At 42.9% G+C, this 26,300-nt stretch overlaps 4 protein-coding genes across 10 annotated transcripts in view; 1 reads left to right on the top strand and 3 right to left on the bottom strand.

The window, feature by feature from the left end:
- Window positions 1-7,974, bottom strand: part of wwc3 (WWC family member 3) — a 39,271-nt gene extending 31,297 nt beyond the window's left edge. The window contains exon 1 of one of the 4 annotated variants that reach the window (XM_032572005.1): window positions 7,468-7,974. In XM_032572005.1, coding sequence (XP_032427896.1) covers window positions 7,468-7,613 — 146 coding nt within the window. In that variant the 5' untranslated portion in view covers window positions 7,614-7,974. The remainder of the gene's footprint in view (window positions 1-7,467) is intronic. The other 3 variants (XM_032572006.1, XM_032572007.1, XM_032572008.1) reach the window with 3 other exon arrangements.
- Window positions 7,975-10,051: 2,077 nt separating this feature from the next.
- On the top strand, window positions 10,052-11,200 carry cldn33b (claudin 33b). The gene has a single exon (XM_032571267.1). The coding sequence runs from the start codon at window positions 10,187-10,189 to the stop codon at window positions 10,883-10,885; it is 699 nt and encodes a 232-aa protein (XP_032427158.1). The 5' UTR covers window positions 10,052-10,186; the 3' UTR covers window positions 10,886-11,200.
- A 5,040-nt stretch (window positions 11,201-16,240) lies between these two features.
- On the bottom strand, window positions 16,241-19,665 carry cldn34a (claudin 34a). Of its 2 annotated transcripts, none has more exons than XM_032571764.1 (2): window positions 19,547-19,665; window positions 16,241-17,987 (listed from the first exon to the last, which is right to left on the bottom strand). In XM_032571764.1, the coding sequence occupies exon 2, from the start codon at window positions 17,918-17,920 to the stop codon at window positions 17,192-17,194; it is 729 nt and encodes a 242-aa protein (XP_032427655.1). In that variant the 5' UTR covers window positions 17,921-17,987; window positions 19,547-19,665; the 3' UTR covers window positions 16,241-17,191. The 2 variants fall into 2 exon arrangements, with proteins under 2 accessions (XP_032427655.1, XP_032427656.1); XM_032571765.1 differs by having other exon boundaries at window positions 16,241-17,984.
- A 127-nt stretch (window positions 19,666-19,792) lies between these two features.
- Window positions 19,793-26,300, bottom strand: part of shroom2a (shroom family member 2a) — a 49,423-nt gene continuing 42,915 nt past the window's right edge. For 2 of the 3 annotated variants that reach the window (XM_032571762.1, XM_032571763.1), the window contains 5 exons: window positions 25,786-26,295; window positions 24,699-25,256; window positions 22,220-22,388; window positions 21,840-22,112; window positions 19,793-21,132 (listed from right to left, as the gene is read on the bottom strand). In XM_032571762.1, coding sequence (XP_032427653.1) covers window positions 20,860-21,132; window positions 21,840-22,112; window positions 22,220-22,388; window positions 24,699-25,256; window positions 25,786-26,295 — 1,783 coding nt within the window. In that variant the 3' untranslated portion in view covers window positions 19,793-20,859. The remainder of the gene's footprint in view (window positions 21,133-21,839; window positions 22,113-22,219; window positions 22,389-24,698; window positions 25,257-25,785; window positions 26,296-26,300) is intronic. The other variant, XM_032571761.1, reaches the window with a different exon arrangement.

Raw genomic sequence — 26,300 nt, 5'->3', positions numbered from 1 at the left:
AGCAGAGCGCCTACTACGCTGCATTCCTGAAGTCAAAATCATAAACTCATCCAACCATCACAACCTTTTCGTTGTCCTATCGTCGCCCTAAACAAGCTGCCAAACAACAAATAAGAGCTAAGGAAATAAGCGGGCTTAACCTCTGCATAATTGTGACCGGGAACAACAGCAAATGCTACAACGGACGTCCCAGACGACACGATCCCATCTAATTCTGCGCATTTTTTCCTTCTACCCTGAATGTCACCTGCTTTAATTCCCACTGCGTGACACAGACAATCGGAAACAAAAGGGCCACAAGCGTCGCCGGCCTGGAAATTCCTGCCAGAGTTAAAAAAGAAACGTGGAAAACAACTTTGGGAGGAATGTCATTTATGTCCAGCCTCTCTGGCGCTGCATTTCAGAGCAAGCAGCTGACACATGCGCTTCTCCCATTAAATGTTGAATCTTATAGAAATAGGTCTCTATAAGTAGACCGAGATGTCCCGCCACTGTGCACATTTAGACGGCGTCAGGACACATGGACGGGAGCGGACCAGGCAGCACTGACTCAACCGCGACCGAAGTAAAGCAGCTCGGCTGTCAGGGACGAAGGGTTTGACCCTAGTGAACAGAGACGATACTCAAATACCAGCAGAATAATGAATTATGACACTCTAAGTCATGCAATCCATATATTGTAACTCTTTGTTTTCAATTCTTGCTTTTACTGACAAAAGTTAGGTGGCCTGCGGAGTAATCCTGTCACATATGGTATGACTGCAAGTCCACCCTGCTAACGTTAGCTTAGCACCAACAAATGGAAAGAGATTGATAAACCTTCCTTTGAGGTCAAGGCTGCCATTTTGGATTTTGGCCAAAATGGATTTTTTCCCCCCGATGGACCATCACACACACACACACACACACGTTGTGTGAACTCTTCCGTGTTCATAATGTGAAAATACTGAGATGGCAAAATTACCTACAATAGATACACATTTTCCTCACTGCTCTCTTGCTGTGCCTCCAACACTCTGTTATCTTTACAACTTTTGTTCATTGTCAGGGATTTGCATAAAATACAGTCTGCCATGCAAACTGCAACACAAAACATTAGGAATCCAACCATTATTACTTTACGGTCTTTAGCGACATTAATATTGTGATGACATATTTCTGATTTCCAAATTTTGCTGGATGATAAATTGTCCCAGTAATTATTCCGATAAGATGCAATATTAAGACCATTTTCAAGTAGTATATTGCGCTCTCCAAGAACTCTTAACAATGGAGCTGGAAGATATTTTAAATATCCAAAATAAAAGCCGCAAACATCTGGAACCAACTGGATTATCAAGTCTCTGTAAACGAGATAATCAGAATGAAAATTAAGCTCATTTTATTTCATCATGCGATTAATTGATCGTTTGCTTATTGCAACAGGCATGTTGCTTTACACGCAACATGCTTGTAAAGCAGCAGACTGCAGGCTAGCAGTCGGAGAAGACAGCCTGACTAAATAGGCTGGTCTCTGCTTGTCATGCTTCCAGTGTCATTTAAAAACACAAAACATACTTTTCTGGGCAGTGAGCATATTTACCTGAAAGATACAACTCAGCTTGTGTTTATTTTAAATGCAATATAAAAAACCCATTTCACATGGAATTTTTAGAAATCTTATTAATGAAAACTGTGGTTTTCTTGCTGCAGTGTTAATTGTTGCTTTTCCTACTTTAAGAAAAAAAAAAAATTGTATCACGTTTGATTTTAAATTTTCGGGTAAGTCCCGTAATATTTTTACTCCAGTCTATCATGCTGTGAGAACTTCATACCAGCCCCCCGGCCTGTCGACTACATGCTTCCCCTCCGCCCCCCTTTTTGAATGAGAATTGTGCAGATGTGTGGACAGGGGAGGGAAAAAACACAATGGTGCCCCCTGAGCACGAGGTTAGTCCACTGACTCTGGCATGTCCTGTTTAGGTAGTGTTCTTCACAATATACACACAGGGAAAGAACACACAGCTGCTCTTGATGATGATGGTGATGAAAGGGTAAAGGGGCAAACAGAGGAATGCTGAGCAGAATTCAAGCAATTAATGGTCAACTTTATAGTAGTAAAGGAATCTGAGGTAGGCAGACAGGAAGTGGGACATCAAAGGGGTGTCAGCTGGAGGAAAGGGGTCCAGAACAAGAAGTGGGTTGACCCTTATTGTCGGCTCACTTCAGACACACAGGGCAAAATGACAGTCGATGTTCAGCAACAGCCTCCACAGCGAAAGACAAAAAAGAGCCATCATAATGAAAACACTGGGGGAAGCAAAATAACAGCGGGGTTCAGTGCATGTGAATAACCTTTCAGTGCTGGAAACACAGCTCACCCTTTCCAGAATAATTGAATTTGGTGTGCTTTGTGACCAAGCATAAAGGCCTCCCTTTGCCGAGCGGCAGGCCGACCATGACTGTTGCATAACAGAGCTAATAAAGGAGGCCTGCGGGCCCCGGGGATGCGAGGAGGGAGACACATGGGAACTGCCCCTGTCCTGCTGCTTTGTCTGGGGCACGAGTGAGCAAAGAGCCCCCCATTTACCCCCTGGAGCATAAGTGTAGGGATGCCTAGCAAAACGCTCATTCCACAGCAACAAAAAAAAAAGCCCCACAGAAGTGCCTGGGTTATCTGCGGGAGATGGCCGGGCGTTGCTAGAAACGTCCATCATTCGTAGAGATGTGAACATCCCTGATACTGAAGGCGAAGCGAGTTTGTCTAGGTATACCGCAAGTATCCGTTCACACTTCCATCCAAGTTTTCACTACATGCCGCCACCTAACCCGAAGCAGGTCCGTCTGAACAAGCATGAACTCTGGCTGGTCTATGCAGCTCCGTTACAGCACATCACTATCATCTCTGGCAATTATGATTGCGATGAATGGTTCTTGCGTTTCAGCGATGAGACGATGATCCGCCGCCGATTCTCTGGACTGGCCGAGCCCGGAGCTAGTGCACTCTGAACGGCCCCGGCGCCCACATGGGAGACGTTAGATCCCAGCAGGCGGAGAGCACTCTCTGAATTGGTCGCTCAAACTGCTGAGAAACAGAAGAGAAGCTCGCAGGAACATCTGAATGAGTTTACTCTCAAAAACGACGCTACCACGGTACAATGGCGTAGATGAACCACTTCAAAAAAGGCCTGAAGAGGCTCTTTGTATGAGATTAAGATCAACAACCCAGCCCATCATTTCTAGCTTCATCAGTTTAGGTCATAGCAGATGCTTTTGGAGGAACAGATGATCATTTAAAGTCATTTCCCATAACCTTATCATAGCCCACTATAGGCCTGGGCTCACTACTGGTATCAAGGAACATCTAGATGTTATTTCCCATATTTCCAGACTAGGTCGGCCAGGTCAGCCCTCTTCGGCCCGCCTTGAAAGTGGGCGGGGATCAACATACCAATCAAATTCTTGCTGAAGCTACTGAGGTTACCTTCTCTTTATTGCCCAGTCCAACTCTTTTACACGCACAGAAGGCAGATTTATCCCCAAGGTCCACATTAAAAGACATCTGATTACACACAAGCGATTCATGCAGTACTTTTGTGTAGGTCAAGTGATCAAAAAAATAATAAATTCTACATCGATTAGAATTATTATAATAAACAATTTTTAATGTTATGGACAATAAATCAATATATCGAAATAGATAAGTGATCAATAGATGAGAATATTCAGTAATTCCATTTAACTCCAATCCAGAACCACACAGCATTCTGGGAGATGTAGGAAGAGGTTAGAAGATGTAAACTAGTTAGTGGGATTAACTAACTCATTCTTTGGTTACCTAGCAACAACATGTAGTTACTTGCGCAGCAGCAGTTTCGGGTTTCGCCACCGTGCCTCATAACTGCTTAAAAATAAAAACGCCGCCGTGTAGTGAAAACTGGATAAAACAAGAAAGGTCACACCACCAGTTTGGCAGCAATTTGGATATTTAGACTGATCAATAATTACCTATACTGACTAATATACCGTGATACATCTTCAGCCACATCGACCAGCAGGAATAACTATTCAATCATGTTAAAATCGTTTACCTTGATATTTCTGAGCAAATACAGTGAAAGTGTTTTCTTTGTAGTACTATGAGAATCTCACACCTGATCAGTGTAATTTTACGTTTTTGGACTGCTTTCAAAAAACAAACAAACCGAGAGACCAAGCTTTTATTAGCTAGACTCAAATGCACCCAACTATTAGGACAGTTTCATCTTAGTAGGCGACTTCATGCCATCTTTAAAGACTCTAAATGACATCATAACATGTTATCTCATCTAAAGAGTTATAAATCACCAACAGTGAGCGAGCAGAAGATATATGCCCTCTTAATTAGCTTTAAACAGATGAGCTGTCAAACTAGGCTTTTAAGTCTACGTAACGCTTGAGTAGCTTTCAAAGTGAAGGAGAAAAACATTAGGTCAAAGCCTGACAACGTTTTGATCTGATGTCAGTCAGATTTAGCAGCAGGTAAAGAGAAATTTATAGGAAAGGCCGTTTCAGGTGGCGACAGAAGACATTCCTCTGTTAGATGGCCAATAAATCACCGAGCAGCACCAGAACAAATGCAGGAAACATTCCTTTCGTCATGCAAACCTACAAACTCCTCCCGACAGACGCTCACTACTGGAAGAAGTTGTGAAACAGCGATGAGCCCTGTGCAACAATGGTTCATCAAAAAGCAGGGAGGGGTTGTCTTCAAGAAAATCTGGGTTTTCTTATCTAGATTACATCCAGCTATGGCGTTCACCCTCCTGCTGGAATCAGAGGCCAGAAATGTCGAGCATTTCAAGTCCTCAGTTGCTCATTGCAACAGATAAGGGTTCACAGTTTGCTTCCACTTTTCTTGTGCTCTTTAAAACGTGACCTGCATCACAAGTTCTCGGCCAGTAATCTCCTGGGAATTTCAGAATTGAAAGTTTCCTTTCGCCAGCAAAACTGTGGATTCGTCTCGCTGCCTTCTTAAAGTATTTTCCACCCTGTGAACTTCTCCAAAATATCCCTAACGACAACAACAAAGTTGGATATATTTTACAGGGATTTTATGCAAACACAAAGCAGCACAGAGGAAGGAAAAATAATTTACAGAAATTTCTACAAATAAAAATCTGAAATGTGTGGCGTGCATCTGTATTCATGGTTTCCCCAACGCCGATACTCCTAAATAAAACCTATTAACATATAATCCATTAATCTGAGAAGCAGCAGCAAAGACGTCCATCAGATTTGCAAAGATCCACAGCTCAGGTAGGAGAGCTCGTTGGCAGGACGACCATTAAAAATCTGTCATCACTGTTTAAAAAACCCAAACAGAAAAAAAAAAAAGTTCTATTTGGGTGCTGTGGTCAGATGAGATCAGAACTAAAAAGATTTGTCCCATTTCAAAAAGAAAAATAAATGCTGGAGATTGCAAGCATTTGGACCAAAAAGTTAATTTGCAAAACAATTTCTACTATTTAATGTCAAAAACTTGTTCTACAGAAGGATGTATACTTTGGCAAAATGCAAAGTTATAAGTTAAATCAATAAAAATGATTAAAAGATATGCAACTGTTTTAAATATGGGCAATAGGTATCGTTGCCCAGGGCGCTAAGCACTTAGGTTAAAAATAAGAAAACAAAAAAAGTATGTAATTGGTTCCCCTAATGAGTTTTCTATTACTTTTTTATATTTTTACAATTCAAGCATGGAGAAAACATGACTGCACACTATAGAAAACAAATACAGATGTTTGCTTCTTATCATGTTAGCATTTGGTGCTAAATCAAATGACTATTTTATTCTTTTTAAAAGAATTTACCCTGCTTTTCATCTGGCTGTAAATGCATAGTATTGAGAGAGGTCACATCTGGTTTATTTTGCACTGAACATGGATTTTCTAAAAAAAAACTGTGCGACATTTCTGAAACCTTTGTACCATTTCTGAATACACACGAGACGGCATGTTTACTTGTTTTTCTGACATTACGACTCCCCTAGATGAAAATATTTTACACTGCTTACAGACTGTTTAAGCCATTGTTTCAATTTGTAAAATCATCATTTTTTTCTTTTTGCGTGGGGAAAAAAAAAAAAAAAAAAAAAAAAAAGGGTACCAGGAACAGAATGATGAAGCCTCACCCAGTGCAGCATTTGTCCAAGAACAACCTCCGGGGATAATGGACTGGGTGTAAAGTGAGTGAAAAAGCAGCCAGAGTTTGAATAAGAACAGAACGATCTCTGAAAATATCAATAATATCTACAAGTTAACACACTGGACCCAATATGGATTTGGCAAAAGACATCCCCCCCCCCCATTATCATGCTCTACGCCTTGCAGGATTCAAATGAGCTACAAAGACAAGACACTTGTCTCTAGAAGTACGATAAAGGGCTGCTTTGATCGATTTCCACCTTTCCCTTACATTACAGTAGAGGTAAAGTACTTGCAATAATTCCCAGTAATCTCGTAAATCTGCTTCAACTCCCCCTCTTGAGCCCGTTTCTGGGCTGGTGAAATCCAAGTCCCCACAAAAGCACATCCTTGCAGCTTTCCCACTGGCCCAACTAGCATTCTTCACATATTTCCACAAAGGTTTCTGGGAGTTGGAGTCTCAAGCTCGCCACTCTACTACTGCTGCTGCTCCACTCCTTAACCCCAGTGAAAAAAAACAAACAGACACAATCCACGGCCACTTTGACATAAACAAGCAGACTTTTTAGGCCGTTCTCGACGCGCCGCTCATCTGAAGGAGGTGTCTGTGTGAAAGAGGAGAGGGAGAGCTGCAAAACAATGGCTCTCTGTTGAGATTCGTCAGCCAGGAATGTTTCAGGTCACTGAAAGTCATCAAGTCGACGAGTGTACTGATGGGTTCAGGTGATTGGAGCATCAAGCTTGCTCTTCCTTGAGGCTCAGGACTAAGCGCCTTGGGTGACCAGACAAACTGGGTTACTACTGGTTCAACACACAGGCTGCTGGTCTGGTGACACCAAACTCCTCTGAAACACAACAAACCGGAAAGGCTGAGGCTGCAGCAACTCCCTGTCAAAACACTGTCAGGCTTGGTGTGTGGAGGGACACGATGGGAACACATTAAAGTGACCAGCATGGTGCATTGATATGATGGGCGTTGCACACACACACACACGATACACACACACACGATACACACACACACACACACACACACACACACGATGCACACCCCTGTTTCAGGAGGCCACATCTCCTGCTAAATCTCAGCTGATCAGAGGTTCCCAGCTAATTAAGTCACATCAAGCTGGAATCTGATTAAAAGGAGGGAACACTCATCCAGTCTACATCTGGGGGAAATATTTCGTTTTCAGGCAGCGCCTACATGTGCGCACATAGTTTAGAAAGTTAACTTGTTGAATTAACATACCTCCGTGAGTGTGTGTGTGTGTTCCCACTACCCCCAGGCCTCCAGCCTACCTACCTATCTCTGGGGTCAATCCACGAAGTTTGCCGGGTGTTGTGGTCGATATAAAACACTCTCCCGTCGTAATCCCGGGCTTCCTCCCAGCCCGCGGGCAGCGGCAGCTCCGAGCTCTCCCTCCGCTTACCGCCGCTGACCCACGGCATAGCGTCGACACGGCGAGTCGGGCAGAAGCCCCCCTTGCCCTGCTTTTTTTTTTTTTTTTTTTTGTTATACCCCCGAAAAAAAAGAAAAGTCGTCGGTCTTCACTGCATTACAAAAGCGACTCCACCTCGACGCAATGGGGAAAGGAAACGCGAAAACGGCGAGTTTCCACCGAGGTCCTCCGCTGAAACAGTCCCGCGGGAGGAACATCCACTTTCTTCCGCTACTGGCCCCCTAAAAACGGTCCAGCGGCGTCCGCGCGGTCCTCCATGTTCGCCTCTCCACCATATTTCATTCCTTCGTGTCTGTCCATATTTGGGGGCGGATTTGCATAAACGCTCGGACGTACGACTGAGCGAGTTCCTCCGTCCAATGGGAGCGGACTGGGAACCAGTGCTCTCATTAGGACTAATTACTACCACCCGGACTGGGGATTTAAAGCCACTTTAAAGTGTCGCGCCGCTTCAGAGTTTTATCGCCACAGCATTGGAAGATAAAAACGCACCAAGAATCGCTACGTTACAAAACAAGTTAAAGAAAAACATTTCACGTATTGGTCCACATTTTAGTTCGGCTTAAAAATAAGGTTTTTTTTTATAACTAAGATAAAACAGTAAATATATTTAATGTAAAAACGAGGAAAAACTTTGATTTAAACACCCGGACTCCTCCCACTAAGTTTGCTGCTGTGATTGCGGCGGCAAGCGGTACAACAGCGCCATCTCGCGTCTCCTATCCACATAGCGTATCGGTTTCTCTGCCGTACTAGTCAAAAAATAAAATTATTATTAAAAAAAAGTTTGTTTCAGTAATTTAATTCAAACAAAGTTCTTTGCAGACACCGATGAAATTCATTTCACACACAGTGATATGTTCCAAGCAAGAAATGCAAAATTCAGTTCCTCAGAAAACTGAAAACAGAAAAGGAAAAAAAAAACGTAAGGTAAAAATTTGGGGGTCCATTAGTGTCAAAAATATGTTTTGTGTATGTAGCATGCTCACGTAATGTAACGTGTTTATGTGCATATCGTCACCGTCCTAAAATAACGGCCCATATATCTAATTCCCCCCCCCTAAAGTCGACATTTTTGTATTAAAAAAAATATATTTTTTTGCCATTTGTATTCAAATTTTCAGAGAAGCAGAATGGGGTGTTTTGAACAGCTGTCAGTCAAAGTCATCAAAACTAACTGAAATAAACACGTGAAATGCATCAGTCGGTGGGTAAAGTCTCCATATATTACAACAGTTAACAAAAATGGCTGACCTGAATTCCAACAATAAGTTCATTTATGCCTCTGAATTTATTTGTTCATTTCCTGCATACCTTAAATATAACAACAGAAAAATCAAACCCGAACACCTTCCAATGTAGCTCTGACTGTGTGTTTTAGAGTCTGATGTTTGAGTGTATTTGGCCTTCACTGTAGTGGAACAGAAGAAATCGCTCGTGTTTCCGCCCTCATGTGGCCGAATGAATGAACTGCAGCGGTGTCACTTTTTAACAAGTGTCTGCTACAGCAGCAACAACAAACAAAGCAATTTAATAGGAAGAGAAATTAACAAAGAAGGGGGGTTTTTTTGCCTTATCTTTTTTTCTTTTACTTCAAACAGTATGGGAAGTTTCTTCTGAAGTCGTCCCTCTCACACTGTTTGAATACAAAGAGAAGCTTCCTTTTTCTCTTCCACGAGGAGATTGATTTGGTATTGTTCTGTCCGAGTCTTTGTCCGGACATCAGAACTCTCGGCTGGGGATTTTATTGCCTTTTTGTTTGCGGTTCGAACAATGTTCTTAAGAACGGGAAACATTTTCTCACATCTCGGCTTTGATCTGCAGCCTCCTACGATTGTTTCCCACAGGCTCTGCTGTGTTCGTAAGAGACGAGACAATAAGCTGCTCTGTTGTTTCACATTCAGTCACATGCAGACCGAATCTAAAAGCAGTTAGCCCAAACTGATGAACACGACAGAATTTGCAACCCAGTTCTGTTGCTCTTGCACTATATTGATTCTTGAATGTATGGAAGCCTGTTTATCTACGTTTCTTTCTCATTCTGTGCCATTTTGCATGTCTTGGTTCCATTTTAAAGAGTTTTACATCTGGAAATAGTTGCTTCTTACGTGTACAGAACAAACTGCTTGGCTTTCTGTCTTCTGGCATCGACATATCTCAGGATAAAACACACAGGATGCAAAAACAGACATGAAAGAAGTCTATTTTTTTTCTGCTGTAACATAGATTGGTATCTTGTCTACGTCTAATGACCTCTCCTGTGGCTTGCAGCTTGGGGAAATGCTTGACAATGGTTTCATCTAAACAAAGCCATCTCTGCCTCTGCTCCTGCTGCCCATTGGCATGGTGGCAGGATAACAAAGGGGGAGGTCCAAACAAGCCCCCTCTCCTTCCTGCATCAGAAGATGTGTGCTCTTCTGAGTGGAAAGTGTTTGTGAACAAGCGCCGAGCCCTGAGCCAGAGCAGTCAGCTCTAATTACCAGGCGCTTTGAGCAGCCTCCGTCCTGACCGGACTCCGAGAGGCCTCTCCATCCCAGGCGCAGCCGGTGAAGGGGAACTCTCATGGATCTCTTGAACGTGGAGGCAGGAGAGGCAAGGAGACGCATGGACTCACCTGCCTGCGTCTTGGAACTGCTGGGGCTGCTGGTCTACGTCGGGGCATGGCTCTGTGCTCTGGGCAGCACCATCCTGCCGCAGTGGCTGACCAAGTCCACCTCTCTACTGCCCACCGAGAGCTACGGCTTGGGACTGTGGGAGACCTGCGTGGTCCAGGACATCGGCGGCATGGAGTGCAGGTCTTACGACAGCCTGCTGGGTCTTTCCAGCGACCTCAAACTGGCCCGCATCTCGATGTGCACCGCCCTCGCCGTGGGCCTGCTGGGAATCGTGGTCGCTGTACCCGGGCTCCACCTGATCAACAGCTGCAAAGACTACAAAGGCCACCGAACCAAGAGGACTCTGACCATCACTGGAGGGGTGCTGGGGATGATGTCCGGGGTGCTCTGTCTGGTCCCCGTGTCCTACGTCGCCCATTTGGCTGTGATGCATTTCTTTGACGAGAAGGTTCCCGAGGTGGTGCCTCGATGGGAGTTCGGAGACGCCCTGTTCTGCGGCTGGGCAGCAGGGTTCCTCCTCGTGGTGGCCGGGCTGATTATGGTGACCTCCACCTGGTGCTCCCAGGCGGAGCACCACCCTGCGCCACAGAGGAGGTGCCGCGCCAAGAGAGACCGTGACCTCAGAAAACGCTCCGAGTACGTTTAACGAACAGAACAACACGATCACCTGTAGAGCTGCACTTCAAACTGCTTTGCACCAATGATGTCAATGATTTTTATATATTAAATGCAAGATAATGTGTAATAGCTGATCCAGCCAAAAAAAAAACAACAAAAAAAACAGGCTTTACTTTGTAATGTTTTAGCTCTTTTAAACACTCACATGCACAATCATGACAAGATGACCTGCTGTGATTAGTACAAGTGAATATTTTTTATAAAGGGAGGCTTTAGTATTATGGGATGGCTTTCATTTGTCACTTTCAAAATGAAAAATAAACTATTAAAGGCTTTTATTAGGCTTTTTGCTAATGTCTGTTATTCTTAATCCTGAAGCTCAGATCGTTTCTTAGAACCTAATTTTTTGTGAGTCCGCTCTGGTTTTCTGGTGAGGTGCATCGTCTGATACGGATCAGGTCTAAAGGTGAGCATTCTGCTCGTGCATAAAATCCTTGTGCAAAAACATGTGCAGTCAGGTTTCCTTTATCTGTAATTAAAATTAAGTTTATGATCTGAAGCATATAGATGTGATAAAAAAAAACCAGAACAAGTTGTTACAAAAAAAAGTAAATACAAAACAAAGGAACCACCAAAGGGTTAATTTTGTGTTGGTAAAATGCTGAAAGACCCGAGGCTGTGTGCAGCAGTGTCTTGGTTTGTGGTCTGTTATGTCACAGGTTTAGGCACCGGCCAAACCACAGCCACCCTCAGACGACCGGTCCGGTCAGGAGGGGGGGGGGGGCCGAAGGGACTAAAAACAGCCGTCAGGTGTGTCTGCGGCGGTGGAAACACAGCTTGAGGCTAATTCCATCAGATTTCCTGGTGACTCACAGAGCTAAGCTGTGTTTAATGAATACTTTAATGGTCGAAGAATGTAGCACACGTTGACATAATTACACAAATTTGCCAGGGGTCAGAGTGTGTCACCGCTCACCGCGGTCCCGAGCCGGGGCCCGCATTGGCTTCGCAAGCACACAGGTACAGCGGTGCATAACGCGTCACACGCTGCGGAAAACCTTTCCTTTCTATCAGTTGTGCTTTCTGAGGAGCGAGCTCTTCCAGAATGAAGTTAATAAGAGATAATGATGTTGTCACACGAGCACGTCTCCTGAGGGGCCCCCGAGACGGGACCGGCTCTACTCCTGACCCGCCGACGGTGGTTCTGTTGAGACTCCCAGAGCCGGAGGCGCTCGGAGCAGAAAGAGAGAACGTCTGCACTGCAAAAACACACACAATCTGACAAAGTGTTTTTGGTCTAGTTTCAAGTTCAAAATGTCCTAAGCGTACTGGAAGTCAATAATTCCTGAACATTGATGAAAAAGTACAAGCTGTAAGTGAAATAATCTGATTATTATTATACAGGCAGATTATATTTCGCATATTCAGGAATTATTGATTTAAAATAAGCATCCATCTCTTGCTGAAAAGTTACGTGTAAGTTAGTTTTGCCTCTTTTCAAGTGTACTAAGATATTTGCACTATAAACTAAACCAAAAATACTCGATAAGATTTTATGTGTTTTCACTGTGATGAGCCTTATTTATGTATTCCTGCAGGTTACCAACAATGCAGTCTAAATCTTTGTATTTGTTTACATATTACTGACAAGCATGAGTTAGAAAAAAAGTGATTAGCCAATCAGGAGTGGATGTTGATGTCACCAATTGAATTTACAGGGACAAAAATAACAATATTTTTCATGGCATTTCAGGTAGAATCTTTTCCAAATAAAGAACATCGACTTGGAACGTCTGAAAAGATAAAAGGGCTTTTGTTGGCCCGCTAATTTCGGCGTTTGTTTTTAATTTTGGCAGTTTTGATCCTCCATACTATAGGGACTGCAGAGAAGGACTCCAGTCCACCATTTTGAAAGCTATTAGCTGTAGGAAGGGTCCAATATCAATTGTGGAGACTCTCCTGTGGATTGCAGTATGTTTCTAGCTCCTGTGAGTCTGGGCAGCGACGCAATAAAAAGGAAATGATATGCCAGCGTCTTGACAGATTATGTCTAAATACATCCGAATTCAAACAAACAAACTTAGTCTGAGGGCTTGATAAACAAACAGTTTTCATACACTGCTTATAATTAGCAGGCTGGGGAATTGACTAGCTGAGCCACAGCCCAGGTCAAAACATTCCCAATGTTAGACATCGTCTTTTGTATTAAGACCTGGAAATTAACTTATTGCATTTCAATTATACATATCTATATTTTATCTGTTTCAAAAAAAAAAAAATCCTAGACAACAAAAAACTATTAAATCGTGGAACGCAGTTTAATGACACAACAAAGAAAGCTGTTTAAACTGAACCACGTTTTCAAGATGGTTCCAGAATCTGTACTACAATTTTTTTAAAAATGTTTAGGCTTACATTGTCGCCGACAAATTAGTTTCCTTAAAGGTGCAGTATTACATAAAATCCACTTTTTTTACAAAAAGCTTTACATCATGTGATAATGTTATTCTCCTGGAGTGTTGCTTTGATACTTTCATGCGTGTCTGGGAAAATCCTTTAATCTCCCGTGGCAACCATTCAGGAAGCAAAAGCACAGGCCTCACCAAGCGCCCAGTTTCAACGCAGCTCCTTGCTAGCACCCTGCTAATTGCTAGCTGTTAGCAATTAGCAAACACCTGGTGAAACTGCGCACCTGGTGAACTCGTTATGGCGGCTACTTCTCAGTGAAACGTTGTTTGTAAATGGGACTTTGGACAAATGTTGTGATGAGGTGTTGGAGGTGAAGTTTCAGAAAGAGCAGGAGCTTCTTGGAGAGACGGAGGCCCAAATTCAAGACGTTAAATTGCGATGTTGCATTTCTTTTATGTCATGTTTGATGTATACAGCATTTTTAAAACTGACGGTAACAATGATTGTGCTAGAAATGGCCCTCTATGCCTGGAAAATACACAATACTGCCCGTTTAAAATAGTAAAGGTAAGGCATACTTGTCTAAATAATCATGAAAGAGTGAGCCAAATATTATTCTTATAAATGAAAGTAAAGTAAAAAGTTATTTTCCCCTAGATCAAGGAAAATAATTTGTAAGAGTTTTAGATACATTTTTTGGTGAAAAATACTGGATAAAAAAAATGTACTTGCAGAAAAAGTTCAGAAAAATCTTTTTTATACATAATCAATGGAGTTTTTCCCAGTAGATTTTTTTTTCTTTTTTTATTACGCTTACAGATTTGAACTTTTCATCTGCTCTTTCTGTAGCGACAGATCTGACAGGACGGTCAATCTTCAATCAGACCTGCTAATGTAAAACGTTTAAAAGCTTAAAAAAAAAAAAAATAGCGCTAGTTACGCTCCACCATTGCAGCAAATCATACATGTTATGATCTGTTATCACTGATCTCTGACCAACATAAAAACATGGAGTTATGCTAGAGATCAGCTGCTCCTGCGCCGTGAGTTATATCTCTCTCTATCTCTTTATCTTAGTTTACCGCAGGAAAATGCCAACATCCCAGCAAAACTGTCATCCAGTCAGTTGGCTTACGGGAAAAAAACAAAACAAAAAAAACACTGGAAACATCTGCACCAATCATCAGAGTTGTGTGTGTGTGTGGTTTTTTTTTTTAGTGTTCTGGCAATGATTTCTAACCGATGAATTTGACGACTAAGCGAGACAGATTAGATAACCGGGCCTGGACGGACCGTGTGTGTTTGTCCAGCGTTATCTGCAGGTGTGTGTGTGTGTGTGTTGATCGCAGGGAGAGGGAGCTACAGGATTTGATGAACAACTCTTTAAATATGTAGCCTACCGGAATGTTCTTGACCCATTATGTTAACGTAAATGCCTCACAGCTGTAATCCACTTCGTGATTTTTAAAGGGAGCCGAGTTCTAATGAAGTGAAGTCAAGAAGAGGAGCTTTTGCTTTTCCTCCTCCAGAGAGGTGCAGCAAGCGGCTGGACCTGCGTGTGTGTTTGTGTGTGAGAGAGAGAGGGGGGGGGGGGAATGCCTTGCCTTGCAACAATACCCCCCCCCCCCAGTAAGGCGGGGCCCCTCTGCGTACTCGCATGCCTGCTCTCGTCCTACGCGGGTCACGTGAGCGAGGCCCCCCCGGTCAACCTGACTCGCTGATACCCGTCCTCACATGGAGGCCCGACAGAAGCCCCACACCTCGGCCTCCCTCCACCGGCCAGAGCTGTGATGACACCGATCTGTCGTCACGGGCCCAGAAGGCTGGCCGCCTGCTGGGGGCGCTGCGCGGCAACGGAGCGGAAATCAAGTTTCTGACCATCAGAGGAGAAGAATCCCACCGGGACCTTCTTCAGCCCAGCCGTAACGAGCAACACATGATGTCTCGTGTATCCTTTATTTACACATTAAACTCAGCTATTCTGGCTCTTTTATTGTTGTTTATTTTTATTTTATTGTTTATTTTTTATTGAAACACCTTATTTATGAAGGCCAGCAGCGATCATCAGAGGTCGGATGATCCTCCAGCTCCTCAGTTATTATGTATTTTCCACGCACACAGCGCCATTTTATAGCACAATCACTTTGTTGCCTTCAGTTTTAAAACTACTATATATCTATATATATATACATCAAATATGACTTAATTGAAATTGGGTCTCTGTCTCTTTGAGAAACTCCTGCTCCTTCTGAAACTTTAACCCTTTTAACAGAGTTTTTACAGCGTTCCCGTGAGAAGTCAATAAGTGAGCTAATTGCTGCTGGCTAGTCTGAAGGAGCTCAGTGGGGGAGGGGAGAGGAGGTGGAAGATCAGAGGCTCGTCAGCCGCCGGGTCTGGAAGGCGGGGCTAGGTCCACCCAGGCGTTTTGCGCAGGTGAGTGGTTGCCATGGGAAATTAAATAATTTCTCAAGGCGACGCCTCAGGTATGTTTTTGACGAGGGGATCAAATTATAGCACGATGTTAAAGCTCTAAAAGTCCATTTTATAGAATACTGCCCCTGTAATCTAAAGTATTTTTATTTTAAATGATAGACGAGCAGACGTTGAGGAGACTTGTGAAGCGGAAGGAAAAGAATAAATCGTGTTAGAAAAACCTGTAATAAATATATTCTGAACAAGACGCAACTGTTTTTGCCAACATATTTTGTTTTACTGTTGCGATGAAGGAAGCGCTACATCAGTTATTTGAATTAGATGTAGATTTTCATGTACATATTTTGTTTTTTGAATCTTTTTCTACTTTCTCTATTGATTCTCACTGTTTCATTCCTATATTGCCATTTGTGATGTTGGTTTTATCACTCTTATCTGAACTTACGCATCTAGATTGATCATTTTAATGTCTATGTTAAACGTGTCACCATAGCTACCATGGTTGTTTCCTCAGTCCTTTATCTCTGTTAACTATCATCTCTTTTTTTTTTCGTGCTTAGCCTTGACGAGCTCATTATTTGTTTGTTGTTTTTTTTGTTTGTTTTCTACAACCTCCAAATATCGCCCTGTGGAAATCCCTTTGTGTTGCTGTTGTGTAGGAAAAATACCCTGTAATTAAATCGATTGTTTGATTGTGTTGCAGGTGTTTTGGCTGTTTTAAGATGTCAAAATGCTTCGATCTGAACAATTACATTGTAAAGGTGGCTGATTTTTGTTCGGTGCTAGAGGATCCGCAACAATCTCAAAACAAAGTCTTTTTGCCAAATTTATTAGATCTTCCAGGATTTGTTCTCTAAAAACACCTCTGAGAACTTATTGGAACACTAAGCATTCATGCTGTCAGATACAGTAGCGAGACATTACACTGAAGTTTGTGGTTTTAGAGTAAAAAAAAAATCTATAAAGGTTAAAAGTCTGAGAATATTTCTGCCAGACGTTGCATGCAGGATGTACTTTAGAGATGAATCGGGTTCACAGAGGTCTCGTCTGTGTTCTTCCAGGGTTCAGAGTATCCTCTCCAACCAGTCTGGTTCCAGACACCAGCAGACCGTTACTGGTCTTCAGGAGCCACTAGCTTGACAAATCAGGGTCAGGTGGCATTTGTGAAAGACCACTGGAAACGAGACGGCCATGTCAGCTTAGACGGAGATAACATTTAAAATATTGTCTCCTACAAAAACATTGAATAATCTAGTTATTGATGGTTATATTGATTTGGATTCCTGTCACACAGAGTATGTAGCACACGAGATGACGTTCATCAGGGTGATTTCTGCTGTCGTCTTTGTTGAGTTTTTGCAATACCTGCCATTCCGGAGGAATGTTTTGATCTTTAACATACGGGCTACAAAGCAACATGTGGCTGCTTTGTAGTTCGGAAACGTTCTCAAAATATACGTGTTTGTTAATGCAGGAAAAATATGTAGAACCATCACAATCTTTCTTCACTGTAGAACCCCGGGTTATCCATCGCTTGACGGTCACCGTTGGGCAGCTCAGACTTCTTCGGCAGTGTTGGTACCGTCCAGTGGCCGCTGAGCGGGTCCGCGGTTTGCGATGAATGCCTGTAGCAGAAGAAAATCACTCCGCTTGTAAGCATCAGGATGGAAGCAAGCATTCCCATCCCGATGGCTGCTCCCACACTCTGCCGGACCGGAGCAACAGGCAGGTTGAACTCCGGAGGAAAGTCTATGGTGCTGTTGTTCAGAACGGCGGTCATGTTCCACACCAGAGGCACCAAGGACAACACCGCCGTGACCGAGTAGAGAGCCCCGGCAATCACGAAGCTCAGCCTCATGTTCCTGCGGTCTTCCACCGAGAAGTAGGCGAACCTCACGGCCACCGCCGCGCTGACGTTCCCCAGCAGGCCGGTGATCACCGCCAGCATCATCAGGACCTGAGCCGAGGGGATCTCGGCAGGGGCGAAGCTGTCCGAGATGCCGATGCTGCGACAGTACTCGGCCTCTGGGAGGACGTGGCTGTAAAAGCACGCCCTCCAGATCCCCACCCAGGCCACGCCCGACGTGACGACGGACACGTCGTCCACGTACCAGAGCCGCCACTCGTTGATGCCGGTGGTCGTCATGATGAAGAGCCACGCCAGGAAGCCCAACACAAGACCCAGGAACTGGCGGTGAGCTGTGTGAGCCAGGTAGATCATTCCTGCCCCCCGCGTGTGGCTGCTGATGCTCAACGAGACGAGAGGCCGCAGGGCGCCATTACTTCTGCTAAACAGGAAAACAAGGTATGCAAGGTTGTGTAAATCACACACACGTGTACTCTTCATACCTCCTTCAACTGTTCAACATTTTCTCAGGTTACAACCACAATCGCCAATGTAGTTTTAGGGATTTGTGGTGATCGACCAACAAGAAGCTGTGCTTAACGTTAAAGTGGAATAGAAAGGGGAGGAACGTGTGGCGTACAGGTCAGCCCTCCTGAGTCAAGACTTGGTAGAAACACAGAGAGTGGAATTACAAGCTTCACAAGCTCTGCAGATCTAATGATATTTTTAGCCATTCTTTTTTTTTGCAAAACAGCTCAAGCTTAGCTTCCGAATTAATTAGTCTGAACTTTGACTAAACCATTCTAACGCATGCAAATGGTTTGATCTAAGCCATCCCATTGTAAACTTTGTTGCGGTACTTGCATTTTTTTTTAATTTTAGAGAGAAGAACCATGCTCATGAAGACCTCTGATGAAGACGCCTGGGAAAGGCAATTATTGTACTATTAACTTATCGAGAAATGGACTTGGTCACGAGACCTTTAATTTATAATAAACTACTTGATATTTGTAGCAAACCTCTAAACACTAAAAGTAGTGTGGGTGGCTACTTTTAAACTATTGGTGAAATGAGGAGCAATAAAATGTAAATGATCTTGTCACTTGATGGAGTAATGTGCTGTTTCATAGTGAAATAATTAGTTATTTAATGTAACTGTAGTTTCAACATAGCAGGTTGTTCTAGTTATTCTTAGATTTTTTTTAAGAGCAATATTTGTAATTATGTGGACTTGATTGCAGTTGTGTACGATTATATATTTCCAAAATTGACAAAAAAAGAAAAGGAATGCAACAACATTTTTAATACTTTTTATAGTTAAATTTGTCAATGCAAGAAAATACAGCAGAATCTATAGATTTTATAGTCCAAACTGCTTGAACCTGTTTCTTCAACGAGACACGGCCTTAAGGCGAGACACAAAACTACCCAACGCTTTGAGAAACGGGCCTCCCAGGACCGCAGCTGGACCGTTTGAAACGTAGTTCACTCTCTACATTCATTATCAAAGTGAATGAAGTCCACGCGATGAAACCTGAAATATTTTACGTTAATGTTTTCTGCCGTGGATTAACAGCCAAAGGAAATTCCTCAGTTCTGCTTTTACCAGTGTCCATTCCACCAAAATGCTTTGTTACAGTTAGTCGTGGTTCTAAATTGTTAACAATTTCCACCTGTCATCATGTAACAAGGCCAAAGTTCAGCTTTAATTAAATCATATTCCTATGTACACATAAATTATTGAGCACCTTTTGTATGATCAGCTGTTCCTACTACTGTTCATATATTTCCTACTTTCATGTAAAGAGTAAACTGTGAATGGCAATAAGGAGCTAGCAATACATTTCAAAATTCAAAGTATGTTTTTGCTTGTTTGAAGGTTATATTTAGATGAATCTTCCCTCCAGAATAAATTAAAATTCACTGTCAATGATTGTCTAAATCTTTGAAGGTTACGCAGCAAAATAAGATGACTGAGTTACATTTCCTCCTCGTACTCACCTTGATGATTCTGTAGTTCAGATTGCTCCCAGTGCTTCCACAGACGCTGCGCTCACGAGAGCCTCAACCAGAGCAACGCTGTAGGTTTTCCTTCAGCTATGAGCAACATCTGACTTTTAATAACGCTCTACTTCCTGAAAAAGTCCTCACCTTCAAGCTTATCAGTGGAGAGAGGGGTGTGGTGGAGTTAATGGTTAACTCCGGGGAGTGAACGGATGGCAGCGAAGAAATCCTCTCACAGCTGTGTGATTTCAGCAGACTCTTTATTTTATACGAGGGAGCACAGCTGATGAAGTGTTTAGTGTCAGGATGCAGCGGTGCATGGAAGTGTGTAAAACTGTAGCAAAGTGTGTACCTGCAAAACAAACATCCAGCAGCTTGATTTAACCCAGAAAAAGCCACACAGTTTTAAAGTCTGACAGGTCGAATTACTTTGAGATTTTTGGCGCCACCTAAACAACTTCTTATAGTGCTATTCAAGTAACAACAACTGCAATTGTACATTCAGTTTCTACACTGTGCATAACAAAGTACAGTGAAGTCATAAAACATTATATAAACACTTGGTCAAACATATAGAAGTGGTAATAATCAATAAACATGTTAATGTGAAATAAAAAGAACAGCAGTGAGTGAAGGTGATGATAGTGACGTTTTCCACTGCAAACAGGACATTTACTTCAAGTCTGAATTGGATGCTCCTTCTGTTCGGCGGCGCCGTGTGAAGAGACGTTTCTTCAGAGAGGAAAGCAAGGCCACAAGAACTCGGCTGAAAAGGCTCCTAGTTTATCTGCTAAAGGGCGTTGCATTAAAGTTACCTGAAATATTTGGATTTTTAATAGATCACGTGACCAAAAAAATAAACTCAGAACACGATAAATACTGTAACACGCATCAGGTAGCATGGCTGCTCAGATTAACGGACGACAAAATACTCCTCTCCCACCTGCCTCTTTTCTTTACTTTGCAGATTCAAAAGGCTACAATAAATTACTAGGAAAACAAAACAAAGTAAAAACGGTGTTCAGGAAGTTGGGTACAGTGGTTGGTGGAGAGGAATTCAGTCCAAACGGTGCCGACGATGCAGTCCGGTCCAAAACGGTACAAGGAAAAGGTGAAGTGACGAAGCAGGGAGAGAACACTACTCCTTTGTGCCGGACTGGCTTTTCATCTGCAGGTTCTGATCTCTGTCTCCCTCTGCTGGTGACAGGACTGTACTGACGCCTGAACGTACATGACAAAACTTTTTGTAGCTGGTCAGTTTTTTTTTTTAATGACCACCATCCTTTCTTGTCTTTTTTTTTTTTTTTTAATCACATGGCCAGTCTTTGCTCTATGGGCAGACTGTCTATCAGACATTTGAGCTGCTCCTCGCCAAGTTTGATTTTATCCTCGAGCTTTCGCTGCTCGATGATGAGAGCCGACTTCATCTTCACAAAGTGTTCGTAGTCCGCGAGGCTGTCCTCTGGCAGGTAGTTGGCCAGGATATCACAGACCACGCCCTCCCTACGGTCCAGGTTCTCCTTCAGCTCCTTGGCGTCCTCGTGTTGCCGGATCAAAAGCTTCCTCTTCTCGATCAATGTGCGCTGAAATAAAAAAACATTTTTTATAAAAAATTAAATCAGGTAATACAATTTCATACTTTTTCAACTTTTTGTCACATGGGCCAAACTTGTCAGGTCAAACAAACTTGAGGCCCAAAAAAAGTCACATCTTTAATAAAAACATATATTTCTTTTTTAACCAAGTTGATAATGTGATAGATTAATTAAGCACAATAAGTAGTCCGATTTTTCTTTTTTGTTGGAAGTGTCAAAACTTCAGGCGTTTTTCAAATTTCCCTGATTAAAATAAGTATTTGTAGTCAGTTCGGAGAAATAAAAGCAGGATTTAGGTCACTCTTTAGGTGTTTGGAGCTGGATAGGCAGAACGCAAAAAGTGTGTTTTATTTACAAATAAACCGTTTGGATTTTACCAATAACAATTTTCTGTAATCTTTCTGCACCAATTAAAAATAAAACCTGTTCTGGGGGCTAAATTTGCATTCTTCCTGAACTGCAGTCAGCGGCCGCACAAAGTTCGTCCTGTCATTGAATACATCATCACCGTCATAAAATAATGATCCAAGTAAAAGTGACTATTATTTTTTTGTGTGGTCTAAATCATCTTTTGGCAATAACGGGGTGGTTATTTACTTACTTATTTTTGGGGGGAGAAATCACTTTTGACCAGAAACTGACTCAGGCTGTTACTTTAGGACGGTGACGTTGTCAGTAATGAACGGTTTGCTCACCCTTTCCTCGGGCGTAGCGTCCTCCTCCAGGTTGTTGAGGGCGTTCTCCACCCTGGCCAGGCGGCCCGACAGGGACAGCAGCAGGCTCACCACCTTGTCCAAATCGCCGACGAACATCCGGAACTTCTCCAGCTCGTTGGGGCGGCACACCTGCTGGACGCGGGCCTCCACCTCGTCTCCCAGCGCGTTGTTGTCCAGGATGTCCTCCAGAAGACTCTCTTTAGCTTCTCGCAGCACCTGCAGCTTTTTGCTGAGGCTGTCGATCAGCTCTTGCTGCAACGGAGTGTCCCAAAACACCAACGTTAAGGTAAAAAAATAAAAATAAAAAAAGAAAGTTCTTCTAGAATGCTGTAAGAAGAGACAGAAACACGTCTTTGTACCTTTTTATTGTTCAAACCAATGTCCAGTTCGTCCTCGGAGTCTTCCTCCTCTTCCTGGTCCTGCATGTCCTTCATTTTGATAAGGAGCTCGGCTTTGGGAGCAGAGGTGCTGTAGTACGTTGAATTGGTCACCAAAGTGACGGCCGCCGCCATGTTGTCCTCTTTCTCCCTGAAATGCAAAGTACTAGTTGGAATTGATCAAAGTAGAGGAAAAACAACCTGCAGTATTTTTAACCCCCTTTAGTTAGAGGAGAGCAGCTTTCCAAGCCATAACTGATTCAGAGAAAATAACTACAGCTGCTCTAAAACCAGAAGAAGATCTTTTATAAAAAACAAACTATAAATACAGTGCCAACCATATTTTTGGCACTCCTGATCAAGATTAGAAAAAACCCATTAAATGTATTCATCTTTTGTTTATTTCCAGTTTATTTAGTCAGTGGGGAAACAAGTGACAATTATCGGTCAAATTCTTTTATCTCGTGTTTATTAGGATGATGAGAAACTGCAAAGTAAGCAGGAAGGCATTAAAATCCCCAGATCTCACTGTTACACAGCCGCAAAGAGTGTCATCTTTGGGCTATAGGTCTCCATAGCAACCATTTAGATATGTTCTTTAAAAAAATGCTTCAGGCCCATTCCTAAGCACGGTGGAGAATCTGTGATGATGTGGGCCTGTTTCTCTTCCAAAGGATTCTGCAGGGAAATGGGTCTTTTAGCAGGAAAATAATAAGTTGGGGTTTTTTTTTAGGTGATATTGCTAAAATTTCAAATTTTTTGGGGAGGTCTGACCTGCATATTGTGATTTTGACAAATTTTGATGAAGCAGTTTTAAATTAAACATAAATTGATTCAAATTTTACTCTAATTTATAAAACAGTGCATCTGTTCTGAAATTTTGTTTGATTTCTTTGAACTTATTAAAAAAAAAGCTTTTTGACCTGCTGACCATCGCTGCCTGAGTGATTGTTGTATCTTTATTAGATGGGAGTGTAAGAATATTTACCAGAGATTAAAGATTCATTTGAAAACAGTATAAATTGAAAGCTTCTTGCACATCATTAGCCTGGATGCCAACGAGTGTGGCTGCATCAGTTTCCTGCCAAAACAGTAGCAAGCCCTTTTACTAAGACTAACAAACAGCTTTGTCAATTCTACTCAAAGTTTAGCGACAACACAACAAAAATCTTAACCTTCACGATTTAAGATCCTGACATAATGGCAGCAAAGTTTGAGATCATGGATTCAAAAATGTTCAGCAAGCAAGCAGGACTCGTCAGAGGAGGAACATGTGCTAGTTATTTGAAGAAGGAAGAATCTCTTGGGTTTGATTTAAAAAGACCAAACGTGTGAACAGACCAACAGAGCTGGATGACCTTCTGATAAGTCGGGATTAGGTCAAGACTATAAAGGCGACTGAAACAGTTCTTTTGAACCGTGCACCCATCATTTTGTTTGGACTCTGGAGTTGTGCAAACTGACTATTGTTTTTATTTAATTCGGTTCAAAAGTACTTTCTTAATCCGAAAAGGGACATTAAATGTTCTAATTCACATTAAACTTTTTTTTTTAAAGCAGCATTGTATGAATGAATTACAAGACTCTCCCCATCCCTGCATGGAAGCATGTCCCTAACCTATATCTGATTTTATTCAAATAAAAAAAATTATCAAGTTCCATGCTGTTTTATTGATGAGTTTATAGTTTGGGTTCCTCCTGTTGCCATGGTAACTAGGACCACATCTATTTATTCACTTAAACTTGAAAGTACATCTTTGTGTACCCAAATCTGCTTTTAATTGCTGTATTAAAAGATGGCTAAATACAAACATTGTTTTCAAATAAAGACTTTTTATTGCTGAGATTAGACAAAATATTGTTTCAGCTTTCTTCAACTCACCCGCGGTCTTAAGAGCCTGGATCACTTGGACCCCAGCAGTTTTTGACTCTGGTGGAGTTGCACTGATCTCACTTGTACGTTTATGAATTTTTCTGTTTTTGTGTCGTTTTGTGAATTGACGGTCTGACAGGACAATCTCCTTCCTCCGCTGCTCAAAGAGCCCCCACCCCACTGTCTGACCGTGACATTTGCCGCACTCCTCCTGAGCATAGTGCTAAGACCATGGGAGGTTTCATCGCACCAAAATAATAAGCAAACTTTCATTTAACAAGAAAAACATGCAAAAAAAAAATCTGAAGTTTTGGATCTATGATCCCGTTCCTGAAAAACAAATTGGATTACTTTGTTTAATTAAAATTGTTCATGCATAATTATTTTTTTATAGGTAAAAAGAATCAACATTTCAGGTGATTTTACCTGTTAAAAATGATATTTTTTGGCCCACAAGTAGTACTTTTGAGCTGACCATTTTTTTTGCCAATGTGACAAAAAGTTTGGACACCCTTGGTTTATAGCCTATCAGGTGAAAACCGCACGATTGGTTCGTCTCAGTTCGCTATGAAGGACAGAGTGATTCACCTCTCTTCGACGGGCCGGTTTGGGTTGCTCTGCTTCGTCTGCACCTTCCTGCGCTGGTGGGCTCCGTCCAACAGCTGCTCCTCCTGTGGGAAGATCCCCTCCATCAAGTCCATGGTGGTTCTCATCTTGCTCTGATCCAGAATATCAGCGAGTGACTTGTCCTTCCCCATGATGTCCCTCGCCAGCTCCTCTCTCTTCTGGTCCTCCTCCTCGCTCAGCTCCGTGCTTTCCGTCTTGCTGCCGGGCTCCTCCATGTTGGAGCTCGGATGATCTCCCACCGTGGTCATGTAGGGGTTACTCTGGGCAGCTTGCTGTGTCTCGGTACCCTCCGTGGTTTCGGGCTCCCTCTGCCGGGTAAAGGCGCAGAAAACGGAGTCCTGTCCCAGAGCCGGCGGAGTGCCAAACCCGGCCACGCTCCGGCCCTCGACCTCGCCGTGAGGAAGGTCGCTCTGCTGGAGGAACGGAGAGTTCTCCTGCTCCTCACTTCCCTCAGAGTGTACAATCCTGATGGGAACTTTCCTCGCTGCTGTATTCTGGGTTTCTACCAAGTGCTCCACCCTGAAACAGAAAGAAAACCAAACACAAAAAATATTTAAAGATATTTCAGTCTGTGAAAAAAAAGGTCTCTTCTTGCAGTCGCTGCAGCCAATGATTTGATTTCAAACTTTGGCTGCATGTTGGCAGCTGGAATTTTTTCCATGCCCAATGTGCTGGAACATCCAGGACGAGTTAAGACTCCTCCCACCCTTTTCTTAGTTTCAACTAGCCGCAGTTAAAAATCCGTCTGAAATTCACAACAGATGACATTGATTTTGCTAGATTTATATGAAAAAAATAACCAGGAACAAACACAACCGTGTTTGTCTTAGAAACATTTAACTAGTTAGAAGAATTATCCCAAACTAGTGGCAGCCTTAATAATAAAAAAGGCACAAAAAAAAAGCAGAGAATCCCCCCTCCAAGTTACCACAGCTTGATGACACTCACATGTTGCTCGGACAGAAATAGTGACTCATTATGCTCCCTTTGTGCGTGCGGCAACTCAGACTCTCTCCCTTTTAGAGTAAACCTTTCATCCAAACGTTACCTGTGGGATTTGTCGTCGTGCAGAGAGACCGGAGGCTTGTCGCTGAGTCTCTGTGGAGAGAACTGTGGAGAAGGAGAGCGCTGCCCCTCCATGCTGAAAAGCCCCGAGGGTCTGTAGGAGGAAGCCGGGGGAGAGGAGGCAGGCTGGGGATTGGATGTTGATGGATGATGTATTGCCTCTTGTCCTTTGTCCACAAGTCCCTTGCCCTGCTCAGAGTCAGTGTTTGCAGAGAAATTGGGACAAAAAGTGAGGTTCGGTTCAAAGTTTGAAGAGCACTGGGCGAGGACGTCGTCGTCGCTCTGCGAGCCGGTGAAGTGGATTTCTTGAGTGTGGGAAGACTCTGTGGGACTGGGAGAAACAGACTTGTGGTTCTTGGTGGCAGCAGCAGTAGACTTCTGTCTGCAGTCAGGATTGGCTCCTGTCATGAGTGCAGGGGGTGGCGCCGAGTCATTCCCAATCTCTGCTGGCTCCTCTCCCACTTTGCAGTCACCTGGACTGCTGCTGGAGAACCTGAG

Source organism: Xiphophorus hellerii, chromosome 9 (genome assembly GCF_003331165.1).
Source record: "Xiphophorus hellerii strain 12219 chromosome 9, Xiphophorus_hellerii-4.1, whole genome shotgun sequence".
Classification (NCBI taxonomy): Eukaryota; Metazoa; Chordata; class Actinopteri; order Cyprinodontiformes; family Poeciliidae; genus Xiphophorus; species Xiphophorus hellerii.
Note: the sequence above shows the minus strand (reverse complement) of the source record. Positions and strands in the feature narration are given on the sequence as shown.

Bases quoted from the DNA above. Each gene is read 5' to 3' on its own strand.
- cldn34a (XM_032571764.1), bottom strand. From the start codon at position 17,920: ATGATCTACCTGGCTCACACAGCTCACCGCCAGTTCCTGGGTCTTGTG.
- cldn33b (XM_032571267.1), top strand. From the start codon at position 10,187: ATGGATCTCTTGAACGTGGAGGCAGGAGAGGCAAGGAGACGCATGGAC.